The 13,123-nt window shown below is 31.9% G+C and overlaps 1 protein-coding gene across 1 annotated transcript in view; it reads right to left on the reverse strand.

Annotated features, from left to right (window-relative positions):
• Positions 1-3,042: 3,042 nt before the first annotated feature.
• The window catches only part of LOC149805324 (vacuolar protein sorting-associated protein 54-like), an 80,981-nt gene continuing 70,900 nt past the window's right edge, over positions 3,043-13,123 (reverse strand). The window contains exons 9-11 of the mRNA XM_089934075.1: positions 11,589-11,715; positions 11,157-11,264; positions 3,043-3,105 (exon numbers count right to left, since the gene is read on the reverse strand). Of these exons, the coding sequence (XP_089790201.1) occupies positions 3,043-3,105; positions 11,157-11,264; positions 11,589-11,715 (298 nt within the window). The remainder of the gene's footprint in view (positions 3,106-11,156; positions 11,265-11,588; positions 11,716-13,123) is intronic.

Genomic DNA, 13,123 nt, shown 5'->3' on the forward strand with positions numbered 1-13,123 from the left:
TGATCTGCAAGCCTAAAATAAAAGAAATTAGAATGATCACAATTTACTAAATTAATTCCTGAGGCAATGCATCTTACTGAGTCCTGAAAAATGTTTATTTAGCCACTTGTCCAAAGAACAAGTGATCTGAGACATTTACTCATCCCACATAAATCACCTTCTATACTTATAAAATTTTGTTACGACTGAAAACGTACACATCATCTATGATATTTTTTAATTATTTAGCAACGTCATACATTCAGGCATTTCTGTGTAATGTGTTGAGATTCTCCAATGTACATACATTGATGAGAATTCACAAGTGTGCAGACAGCCCCTCCATTTTCAAATCCATTGATTTTTTTCCTTAATCAAAATTTGGATACATGTTGGTAGCAACTGCTACATTTTGCGTTTTGAATTGTTTCAATTATACAATTGACCTGAGATTCTTCTGTCAAGGCATGATTGGAATAAGATGGTCTAGAATGAAACAATGAATGATTGCTTTTTATCATTTCTAATGAATTGAATTTGTTTCTTTGGTGCTTTACAGCACAGCAACACAAGAGGGTCATTTAGTGTCTAAGGAATTCAAGTAAAGTGCCTTGTTCAAGGACATACCACAATAGCTGAACTTGGCTGGTGTGACAATATTATTTGAACTTGCACCCATTTGGCCATGGTGGCCAAGTGGTTAGAGCATCTGCCTTGGATGTTAAAGGTCATGGGTTCGATCCGCGGCCGAGTCATACCAAAGACTTACAAAAATGGTACTAACAGCTGCCTCACGTGGCACTCAACATTATGAGGTTAGTGTTAGGCCTGGTTAACCTGGTGTCAGGATAATGGGACTGGGTGGGACATCATGCTACATGTCTGCATGATGCCCCAGTGCTAGATGTCAGCAAGCTCATACATTCAGGAATTTCTAAGGCCTCTTCATGCTCTACACCATGTACGTGTTTCTTTTTTTATCATGAAATTTGAATGAGTTATTTTCCTAAATGCACCTCTTAAACCAAAAACTTTTTTGAGTCTGATACTAATGGATATTTATGACAACGCTGATAAAACTGTAAATGTGAGTCCTAATCGGACATCATCTATAGCAAAAGTCAAATAGGTCATATATGCGCATTTACTCATCTTAAATCAAATATGCCTACTGTTCTGACTACTGAAATTTCTACTGTTCTGACTACTGAAAATGCCTACTGTTCTGACTAATGAAATGCCTACTGTTCTGACTACTGAAATGCCTACTGTTCTGACTACTAAATGCCTAATGATCTAACTATTATATGACATCCAGCAATGATATCTCTAGACAAATGGTTGCAAATATTACCCGTTTCAGCCAAAACCAAAAGTAATATCTACAATGCAAACCAGCTCATATTGTCGAGTACCACTGCTCATTTTCCAAACGAACTGCACTGAATACAAAGATGTTGGTAATCAGTGGCTAAATTCAAAACACTGTTCTACATGTAGAAAATAATGTACCATATAAGCATATAAGCCAAATAATTAAGGAAAAAATAATGGCCTGGAAGAAGCAGAGGTTGGCTTATCTGCTGGCCAATGTCGAAACTTTACAGTTTTTAGATCTTTTTGTTGACTACTGTAATGGTTGTGTATCTTGGGATACAAAACAATACTTTTTTCCGTGTCCTAAGACACAGGCATGTCAAAAAAAGTAACTTTTGGTGACCTGACAATTATTAATCTGTTAATAAGTACCATGATTAAACTTGTTATTATTTTGCATGTGCATATTTTCTGATTTCTCCAACATGAAGTTAACTAAAGGTAAATACAGACTTCATAATTCATGGGCCAGTTGAGTTTACCAGGGAGACTATGCTGAACTATAATGTACATTACTTACACAGTGCAAAGTGTGCATAGCGTCACTTAAATCCTTACTTATTCCCAAACATATTAGATGCAGATTTTGCTTTATTCATTGTTTCAACTAAATTGCATTCTTCTAGATAAAATTTCAGCCAGTCCTTAATAGCTTTCATTTACAATGAATCACACACTCATGAGTTACTCATTTTCAATGATATAAGCAAACCTACCAATTGAAGTAAAATTTTTAAAAAGGTAAGCACGTTTAATTGTACAAGGCATATAACCATCATAATTACATGTTTATGAAGAGTGGTAATAATAAAGGCTAAAATTCTCATATAGATCAACTAAGATCAACATTAATCAATTTTAGTTTTGTGTTTTAGCTGAACAAACATCATAACTTTCGACACAATGGAAAGCTTGATGTTTCGGCGTCTCCTATGTCAATAGTTGGCGAATATGTCTTTCGTTTTGCGACAGCAGTAAAGGCCAGTTAATCATTAAAACCCTGATACTGGCTTGTGATAAGAGGGAATTTTGACCGGTAACTATACAAGTACATTTATGTGTAATTGCCTTTTATTCCATAATATTAGCACTGGAAACTAAAATGTTTATGATAGTGGATGAACAAAGAAAGGGATAAATACAATTATTGAAAGTAAGAATTATGAATATCAAAAAACAAAATCTCGTCTACTATGTGTAACAACTTTCACTTAAATAGCTGAAATGGTATTGGGGTTTTGCCACAGAAATGAACGTGGAAAATTATTGGACGGACAAACAGAAGCAAACCCCAAACATTAAAAATACTGAAAATGAAGAATTTTGACTCATAAAAGGAATAGCTGGGCCAAATGCCTAATATGTGTACCAAGATTCAATGGGATACTTGAAACAGTTCTGGTGTTTTTCCTTAGAAAAGTGTGGTTTTTCTATTTGTAATTATAGCCAATAGCAGATCAGCATCTGTTGTATAAATCCTAAAGGTCTTCATGCTAGGATACTCAATACAAATTTTCCCATTTAAGAGATGGCCATCATACTTACCAAGTTTCATGGCAATGTGTCAAAATTTGCAGAAGTGATTGCATTCACAAGACTGTGTATTGGGTGGATGGACAGAAGAACATATGGAGAGGGGGTTCTTTAATAGACCCACTGCTATATAACAAGAAAAAAGTAAGTAATTCACCTGCCAGTATTATCTTCTGCATCAATATCTTCTGCAGCCAAAACAGCTTCTATCACAGTCTGCAAATAAAGAAGACAATGGACTGACACCAATATAAAGCATGTAATGGGCATTATTCTTATAAAAAAGCTAATGTTATTATCAGGTGAGTTTTCAAAAGAAATATGTAGTTATTCTACAGCAGAAATATTATTATGTAAAACAACAACTAATAGATCTAGTTATTATTACATTACTATTAACTAGATTTGTGTCTGTATAAATGCAGAACAAAAGTCCCACTTTCCAAAGATTGAAATCTGAAAAGAGAGTGTGTAAAAACTGCTTTAAAGGCAAGACAAAATTAACCAGTGGTGTATTTAAATATATAAATATGCATGCCAAAGTTCAATTGTCTACCTCTCAAGATTTTTTCTAAACTGTGATTACCAAGCTGTTTTGCTTAATAAAGTCACAAAAGTGACAAAATTGTGCAAATGACAAATAAAACACAAATGTCTGCAACCTGAAAATCTAGTCAGTTATCTAGATATGAATACAGATAAAATACCTACTGTGTCCAAGAAGTAAACAAATGTGCAAAAAAAAAATGAACAAGAGTCCCTTGATGGGACTGATGCTCTACTGTCTGAAAAGATTTCCAGCAATTCATGATAACACCACTTTTACTTCATAACTGCTAAGTACTGAAACCATCTCGGAGATTCTTCAGCCATAAAATGTTCAAAAATCAGTCACTGTGGCAGCTGTGGTGTATGTTAAGACAGGCAGCATTTTGGTTAAGGACAATATGGACACCATTAGAAGACTTCAGTGAAAATTCCATGTTGATATGACCATCCATTCAGAAGAATAAGTGACAAGATTTTCAGTTATGTTCACTGTGGCTGCCACATTTGAGGTCAGATTAGCACCAATTTCATTTATGACCAACTCGATAGCATAGCAAATTTCCTGGTGCAAAGCCTATATTCATATGACTTTCCCTTTAGAAGTAGCAATAACAAGATTTTCAAGATGGTTGTCATGATGGCCATAATGGATAATAAGATAAGCACAATTTTCATTTAATACCAAGTAGACATCGTACAGGTGAAAATTCTTTGTTATGCCTTTCCATCAAGGATACAAGATTTTCAAGATAGGTTTTGTCATGATCAAAATGATAAAAATTTTATTTAAGAGCAACTAGACACCATAAGCACCTTGAGCATGGGGTTGTGGGTTTCCAGTAATTTTTTCCCATGTCACCCAAATCTTGACTGCTCTGTAATCCCTGGATTTGTTTCTTATTCTCAAGAAAAAAATAATTGAAAAATAAGCCTACTACTTTTTATTAGTGCACATCCATCAACATCTATTGTGACATTAGCAAAGTTGCTAGAAGTTTAAAAAAACTGTAAGATGGCAACTGATATCAATTTAAAAAAAAATATATTTGGCAACCAAAAGATTCAACATCTTTGGTATAGTCTGCAAATTGCAATGTAGTCTTTAATATCCACTAGTGTGATGTATTTTCAAGGTCAAATGCCCACATATAGTGAAGATCTAATTTATTTTAAAAGTGAATGACAAAATGGACTTTATTTAAGAAAATATACAATTGGTCATTTCACTAATAAATTAGTATGTTTTTAAAAACCCAGAAATAATGGAATGATTATAATACATGTTGGTAGACGCCAAGTGAACACTGAAGGTAAATGAGAGCATGCTCTGGAATAGAATATTCCATAGTGCAACTAATTTCAGGTGAATCAGATATTTAAACATGTTAATGCTTTTGATGAGTTACTTGAGCATTGTGTGAAATGTTTATTACAATAATGTAAGTGTCCAAGGAAAAGATGAATATATAGTGCAGATAATGAAGTTAAGGTGGCAAAATTATCAAAGCATATAAGATTATTTCAGTGTCTTTAGCATTACTAGTACATTAAGAACTGTAAACTTTAAAATGTGTATCTCCAAGATTTGGAGGAGAGGGGACATGCATGTGACATCAGGATCCAAAGTGCAACATTGTATAAGTCTTCTGGTGAAAACCCCATACTGATATTAGCTTTCCATTCAAGAGTAGAAATAACAAGATTTTCAAGATGGCTACTGTGCCAGCCATATGGGAGGCATCCTTTTCATTTAGGAACAATGAACCATCATAAGAACCTTTCTGGTGGAAACCCCATGCCAATATGACTTTCCAATGTGGAGGAGTAGCAACAACAAGATTTTAAAGAAGCTGTTCTGGTGTACATAATGGATATTGGTTTGGCACCATTTTCATATTGGACCAACTCGACATCATAAGAAGTCTTTCAATTAAACCCCCATGTTGAATATGACAATCCATTTAGGAAAATTGGTGATAACAAAATTTTCAAAATGGCTGCCCTGGTGGCAATTATAGATGTCCAAATGAAAATGAGTTCATGTAGGCCCAACTAGACATCATATGAAGTCTTTTGGTGAAAACCCATGCTGAAATCACTTGCTGTTCTGGAGGATTAGTGATAACAAGATTATCGAGATGGCTGCTATGGTAGTCATAGTTGACATTAGACTGGCACTATTTTCATTGATGACCAACTAGACATCATAAGAAATGTTTCAGTGAAAACCCTAAGTTGACATGGCCATCCATTCAGGTTGAGTAGTGTTAACAAGATTTTGAAGATTGTTGCTTTGGTGGCCATATTATATGTCTGAGCAGCACCATGCTGATATCACCATGCTGATTTCACCATTCCGATATCACCATGCTGATATCACCATTCCGATATCACCATGCTGATATCACCATGCATTCAGGTTGAGGAGATACAACAAGACTTTTAGAATTGTTAACGTGTTGACCATATTTAACATCTGAGCAGCACCTACTAGACTTTGGAATAAATGTGTGTGTTACATTTAATGGCAATCCTCAACATAGATTAGGAGGAGTAGCAATAACAAATTTATGCTAATAGAAGGACAGACAATCAATGGACAACACGGCATCCTGTTAGATCCTCTAAAACTGCTGAAGTGGTCTGAAAATCAAATCATATTAACCACTTGTGACTTTGATAAACTGTGTTCTAAGTCCAATAATGTTTGTGTTATTGCACTAAATTGGAATGACACATAAAACAGACAGCAGCAAAACAACATGTCCCAGTCTGCTATCACAGTGGGAGCATAATAAAATATATACGTGGTTGAAGATTCAAGATATAAATTTGGAAAACACTAAAAGAGGAAACTCTTGCCTGAGAAGTCACTTTGTCCAGTTCAAACTTTCCAGCAACCCTATTTATTGCAATAGAGTGTGGTGCACAAATACTATGATATGACATCATGGTGCCATTACAGGTGTGTTATGTGATAACTCTGGGAATTTCTTGAATATTTCTTTTTGGTTAATAGGCATTAATTTCTGTGACTTTATCTGTGTGCTTCTTATTTTTGTGAATTCAGGTATGCAATGATTTTAGCCTTGTTTTCTTGCTGCATACCTTACTGATTTTTTGCTAGTGTAATGTTCTTGTTTACTGCTTTTAATTTTGCATACATACTGTTTCATTAAATAACACTATTTGAAAAAAAGTACAAAAACTTACGTAAAATTTGCTGTATAACTGCTATTATTATATGCTCATTTTTTCTGTTTACTTTACATTGTCAGATTTGTGTAGTATTTTTCCATATTGCATGGCTTCATACTGCATGACACGTGTGCCTAAAAATAGTGTATTAGGAACTACTTTGTAAACAAACCATGTACACTCATGTTGTAGATGCTTTAGCTTTCGATTGATTAGATTTTTTGTGAATGACTAAACAAGCTGTTTTGTCCATTTGACAGAAGAGGTGTCAATGATGTGGACAAGTTTACAGAGTAAAAAATGACACCGGAAATGAATTTGATATTCGCAATGTCAACGGCAAAATTAGGATGCACTAATTGAAAATAATTTTCTGATCATTTAAACAGTTATTTAGGAGAAATATTCGTAACTTTTCACAAATAGAATGATTCAGATTATCACCTGTGCTCTCTAGGGTCTATCAAAATAGCACAGATTATCATATTTAGGCCAAAGACTATCGCATATCTATCGGAGATGTACCATTTTACAAGTCAGTCAAAACATTAAATCAGAGAAAAAATTGCAACTTAAGATTCTGGTAGGAAACTAACATCAGAGTCAATAAGCCATGATGACGAATAGTATTTTCTGTTGGCTAAATGGGCTGTCACACAATAGCTGCTTTGCAATTTTCTGCTTTTAACTATTTTGATGCAATGTAAGCCTAGTGATACAAGCCATACAGGTCATAGATGGGGTCCCTCCAACATCGAGCATGCAACTAAAGGATATAAACATGTCTTCTTTAGCTGGCAATAAGAATGGAAATTAATATACTTACATTTATGCATCTTGAATTTCCTCAAAATGTACTTTCTTACTTAGCTCTGCAAATCCAAATTACATGATCCACATCATGGAAAACCTGATACACACCAAAACTGTATGGTAATTTCGACTACATTTCCAACTGAAAACACATTCTCCTTACTGCACTGAACTGACCCAATAATTCCAGCCCATCATAAGCAGAAAAGCTGAATTGAGTTGGATCAACAGAGAAACAAAATCCATCCATTCCAGACAACCCCGAAAAGTTTCTTCAATGCTAAGTCATTCAAAATATGAAAATAAATTTCAATTTTAAACAGACCAGAACAAGAATTTTTTAAAACTAATCTTGGGTGCACAATGAAGTTCAAAGGTCGCTGGGTGGTGCTATATGTTTATTAATATTCTTACTGTGTATTGATGAATCTATGGTTGTGTGTTTATTTTGAAATACAGCTTAAATTCAATTACTTTGTTTCTTGAAGAGTACTCCTATATTATTAAGCCTTAGGTGGAAAAACATAAAGAAAATATAATAGAAAGGTTAATGCATCTGTATGGGAAAATATGAACTTGTTTTTCAGATTAATACTGCACTCCCAAGTTCGTGCAGTATCAATGAGTAAAAAATCGTTCATATTTTCCCATACAAATGCAGCAGCCTATAAGTATGAAAACTTGTCCATCTAGAAGCATATTAAAAACCTAGCAGAAATATTTTGAGCACTGAAAAATAGTTTTGAAATTTGTGCAATTTACAGAAACCCCAAAATCTGTCATATATTTATTTACTGCAAACATTTCCTGACTGATGGTATCAATTAATAACTTGACAACAAGATTCTAATTAATATTACATGTAATAAAATCAATTACAATAACTTTACACCAATAAAAATGCAAGATTCTAATTAACATTACACTTGATAAAATCAATTACAATAAGTTTACACCAATGAAAGTGCAAAATTCTAATCAATATTACATTTTGATAAAATCAATGATAATAACTTGACACCAATGAAAGTGCAAGATTCTAATTAACATACACTTGATAAAATCAATTACAATAACTTGACACCAATGAAAATGCAAGATTCTAATTAATATTACACTTGATAAAATCAATTACAATAACTTGACACCAATGAAAGTGCAAAATTCTAATCAATATTACATTTTGATAAAATCAATTACAATAACTTGACACCAATGAAAATGCAAGATTCTAATTAACATTACACTTGATAAAATCAATGATAACAACCTGACACCAATGAAAGTGCAAGATCCTAATCAATATTACATTTTGATAAAATCAATGATAATAACTTGACACCAATGAAAATGCAAGATTCTAATTAACATCACACTTGATAAAATCAATTACAATAACTTGACACTAGGGAAAATGCAAGATCCTAATCAATATTACATTTTGATAAAATCAATGATAATAACTTGACACCAATGAAAGTGCAAGATTCTAATTAACATACACTTGATAAAATCAATTAAAATAACTTGACACCAATGAAAGTGAAAAACTTGAATCAACATTACACTTGATAACATTTAAAATAACTTGAACCAATGAAAATGAAAGATTCTAATAAATACTGTATGGGATAAAGTCATTAGATATTGAATTTTAAATATTAGCTAAATTCTTGATTAAAATGAAGAAAATAGTTTTAATGCATTATGTCCACTCAAATAAAGAAATATTATTAGGACAAAAGTGTGATGTATTAAAATTGGGAGCTTAACAACTACCTCACCACCATATTTGGGGCTTAATAAAAAAAAAATTAAACTTAAATAAATTATTTAGAGAGCAGTTCCTCTACATAATCTAAACTTGTTGATATGATATTAATTTATTGGAATATTGCATTTATATGACATCATAATGATATTAATTTATTGGAATATTGCATTTATATGACATCATAATGATATTAATTTATTGGAATATTGCATTTTTATGATGTCATAATGACATTTATTTATTGGAATATTGCATTTACATGATGTCATAATATTAATTTATTGGAATATTGCATTTTTATTATGTCATAATGACATTTATTTATTGGAATATTGCATTTACATGATGTCATAATATTAATTTATTGGAATATTGCATTTATATGATGTCATAATGACATTAATTTATTGGAATATTGCATTTATATGACATCATAATGATATTAATTTATTGGAATATTGCATTTATATGATGCCATAATGATATTAATTTATTGGAATATTGCATTTTTATGATGTCATAATGACATTTATTTATTGGAATGTTGCATTTACATGATGTCATAATATTAATTTATTGGAATATTGCATTTTTATTATGTCATAATGACATTTATTTATTGGAATATTGCATTTATATGATGTCATAAGGATATTAATTTATTGGAATATTGCATTTATATGATGTCATAATGATATTAATGTATTGGAAAATTGCATTTATATGTCATAATGACATTAATTTATTGGAATTTTGCATCTTTATGGTGTCATAATGATATTAATTTATCGGCATATAGCATTTATATGATGTCATAATTATATTAATTTAAAGGAATATTGCATTTATAAGATGTCATAATGATATAATTTGATGAATTTTACATTTATATAGTGTCATAATGATATCAATTTATTGGAATTTTGCATTTATATAGTGTCATAATGATATTAATTTATTGGAATTTTGCATTTATATGATGTCATAATGATATAAATTTATTAGAATATTGCATTTATATGGTGTCATAATGATATTAATGCATTGGAATATTTCATTTATATAGTGTCATAATGATATTAATTTACTGGAATATTGCATTTATATAGTGTCATAATGATTTTAATTTATTGAATTTTACATTTATATGGTGTCATAATGATTTTAATTTATTGGAATATTGCATTTATATGATGTCATAATGATGTTAAATTATTGGAATACTGCATTTATATAGTGTCATAATGATATTAATTTATTGGAATTTTGCATTTATATGACGTCATAATGATATAAATTTATTAGAATATTGCATTTATATGGTGTCATAATGATATTAATGCATTGGAATATTTCATTTGTATAGTGTCATAATGATATTAATTTACTGGAATATTGCATTTATATAGTGTCATAATGATATCAATTTATTGGAATATTGCATTTTTAGTGTCATAATGATATCAATTTATTTGAATATTGCATTTATATGATGTCATGATATCAATTTATTAGAATATTGCATTTATACGATGATAAAAATTTACCGAACATATATAGAATCCTACAAAAAATTATTTTGAGATGATATCAAATGTGCTTGAATAATATGCTACACGCTGCATGTAGTGACTCACATTATTCAACAAATTTAATACATTTCATAGCAAATGAATATTGGTTTAAGAGGATTCATCACATGAAAACATTAAAGTCTTTGGCATTAAGGTCTATGGATAACTGGCACATTTTAGCATGTGGTGTTGTGAGGAGTTACTACAGCTTGCCAAGTGATTTTCAGGATCTAATGTAATGATGGTCAAAAAAGTGAATGTCAAATGATACATCTGTCTTTTTAAAAGTGGAGCTAATCTGACTGTTTTAGAGTCAGTAGTCTGTATCAGATGACAGAGACTAGACTGAGAGGTTTTACCTGTTTGACTACTGCCTTCATGGCAGTAAAAGCCTCCTCTCTGTACAATTCAATAAAATCCAGTCGCTGCAGTCTCAACATACCAAACAGTACTGCAACTAACCTCTCCTGAAATCAGATAAATGTGGTGAATACATATAGATTTGGATAATACACACACACATATATATATATATAAAGATTAATGAACTAACCCCATGGCTGCAAAGCATCTACTCTGTGTGTGTGTGTGAGTGACAGAGAAAGAAAGGAAGACAAGAATGCAAAGAAGCTGAGAGGCAGAAGGATAAATGAACGAGTAGATAGGTAGATATAAAGAAAGATGGAATGCCAAAGGAAGAGTAAGAAAGTAACTGTGATAGTCTATAAATTAAGAATGAATATAAGATAAAGGCATAAAAAAAATTAAAAAAAGGTTCACAAATAACAAACCTCATCTGTAAGAGGCACTGTGTCTGCTACTGGTCTGTTGAGTTCTGAAGATATATATTTCAGGAAATCTTCCTGCATCATGATGTCTATCACCTTGGCTAACTCAGCCAGCTGAGACCCTAAATGCCTGGAAAGATACCATACAAAATCTCCAAAACTGTATTGATTTAAAATAAAGTTTACAAGTATTACAAAACAAGGTAAAACCTGAAACAATGCATAAACTTCAAAGTGTCTCAAGATACTGTTATGCATTTTGTTTGACTGTGTACCATTCACTCAAATATAGTGCAACGCTACTACAACATGATAATTGGGGTCCAAAAAATTGGATGCCGTTAATAGCATGGTCATACAGTATTTTACATTTTTAGAGAACAATGCACTGCACATATATGTGTATTCATGTCTAATGTATATCATGAATAGGGTATCAACACCGTTTGCTATCATGCCGCCATGGCATGCAGTTCATCCATAATGCATGTCACAGACCATTGTGTCTAAATTCAACATCTAATATATAGCATCAACAGAGTATTAACACCATTTATTTACCATCTGATATCCTACCATCATGGCATGCAGTTAATCCTTAATACATGTAATTCCATTTCAAAAATTGCATACATATTTAAACTATTCAATAATTTTGTCACAGATCATTATGTGTCTAAATTCAATGGGAAAAATTAACAGCAAAATTAGGTTAAGAAAGACGAAGCACATGTACAGTTCATTACGTTCCAGGGTCTATGAACAATGTTTGTACAAATTTCATACTGCTAAAATTTTCTCATATGCATTTCTGTGTAAATTTATCCATGGTAAATTTCCAATAATTAACACTTGTACACCTATTCGTTTGAATAACTACAGCAGGAATAATTAACAATCAACAGATGCTTTCAGCATGCACATAACATTTACTTCAGATTTTGTGAATATCAAAAGAAACATGTGAAAACTACTATACTAATCATTGCGCAAAGTGCAAAGTCAATATGGTTGCATCACTCCATAATTTTAAATTTCATCAATTCTTAAAAAATCTGTCTAGTGGAGTTTGCTTCTTTGCAGTGAACTGTTGGCTTCTAACAAAGTCAAGAATGCTTCTGCGACTATGGAGCTTTTCTTCTTTTGTTTTCCACCCTCGCAGAGCGAATCCCCTAAATCCTAGATCTCTGGCAAGCTGAGTTTGTTGTTTGCCCTTTTTTAGTTGATCCAGGGCATACAATTTCACTTGGGCTGAGAACGACTTGCATTTGTGAACTTGCTTTTCCATAACAATAAAATATTTTTATAAAAGAAAAGGAAATTAATAACAAGTTTATAAGCAAACACCATATACATATGAAACCTGAGAACTAAGTGCAATGGGCCTGCTATGGTCACGAGTCACTTTTATAAAGTTTTTTTAAGCTAAACGCATGTACAACTTTTATACCCTTTCATTTTCCAGCTAATAAAGTGGGACATTATTTACTGGTCAACTGATTGTATCTAATAACTCTACCAAGCCCAGCAAACATGTT

This window comes from Sinohyriopsis cumingii, chromosome 2 (assembly GCF_028554795.1).
Source record: "Sinohyriopsis cumingii isolate HCF-2022 chromosome 2, ASM2855479v2, whole genome shotgun sequence".
NCBI classification, from domain to species: Eukaryota; Metazoa; Mollusca; class Bivalvia; order Unionida; family Unionidae; genus Sinohyriopsis; species Sinohyriopsis cumingii.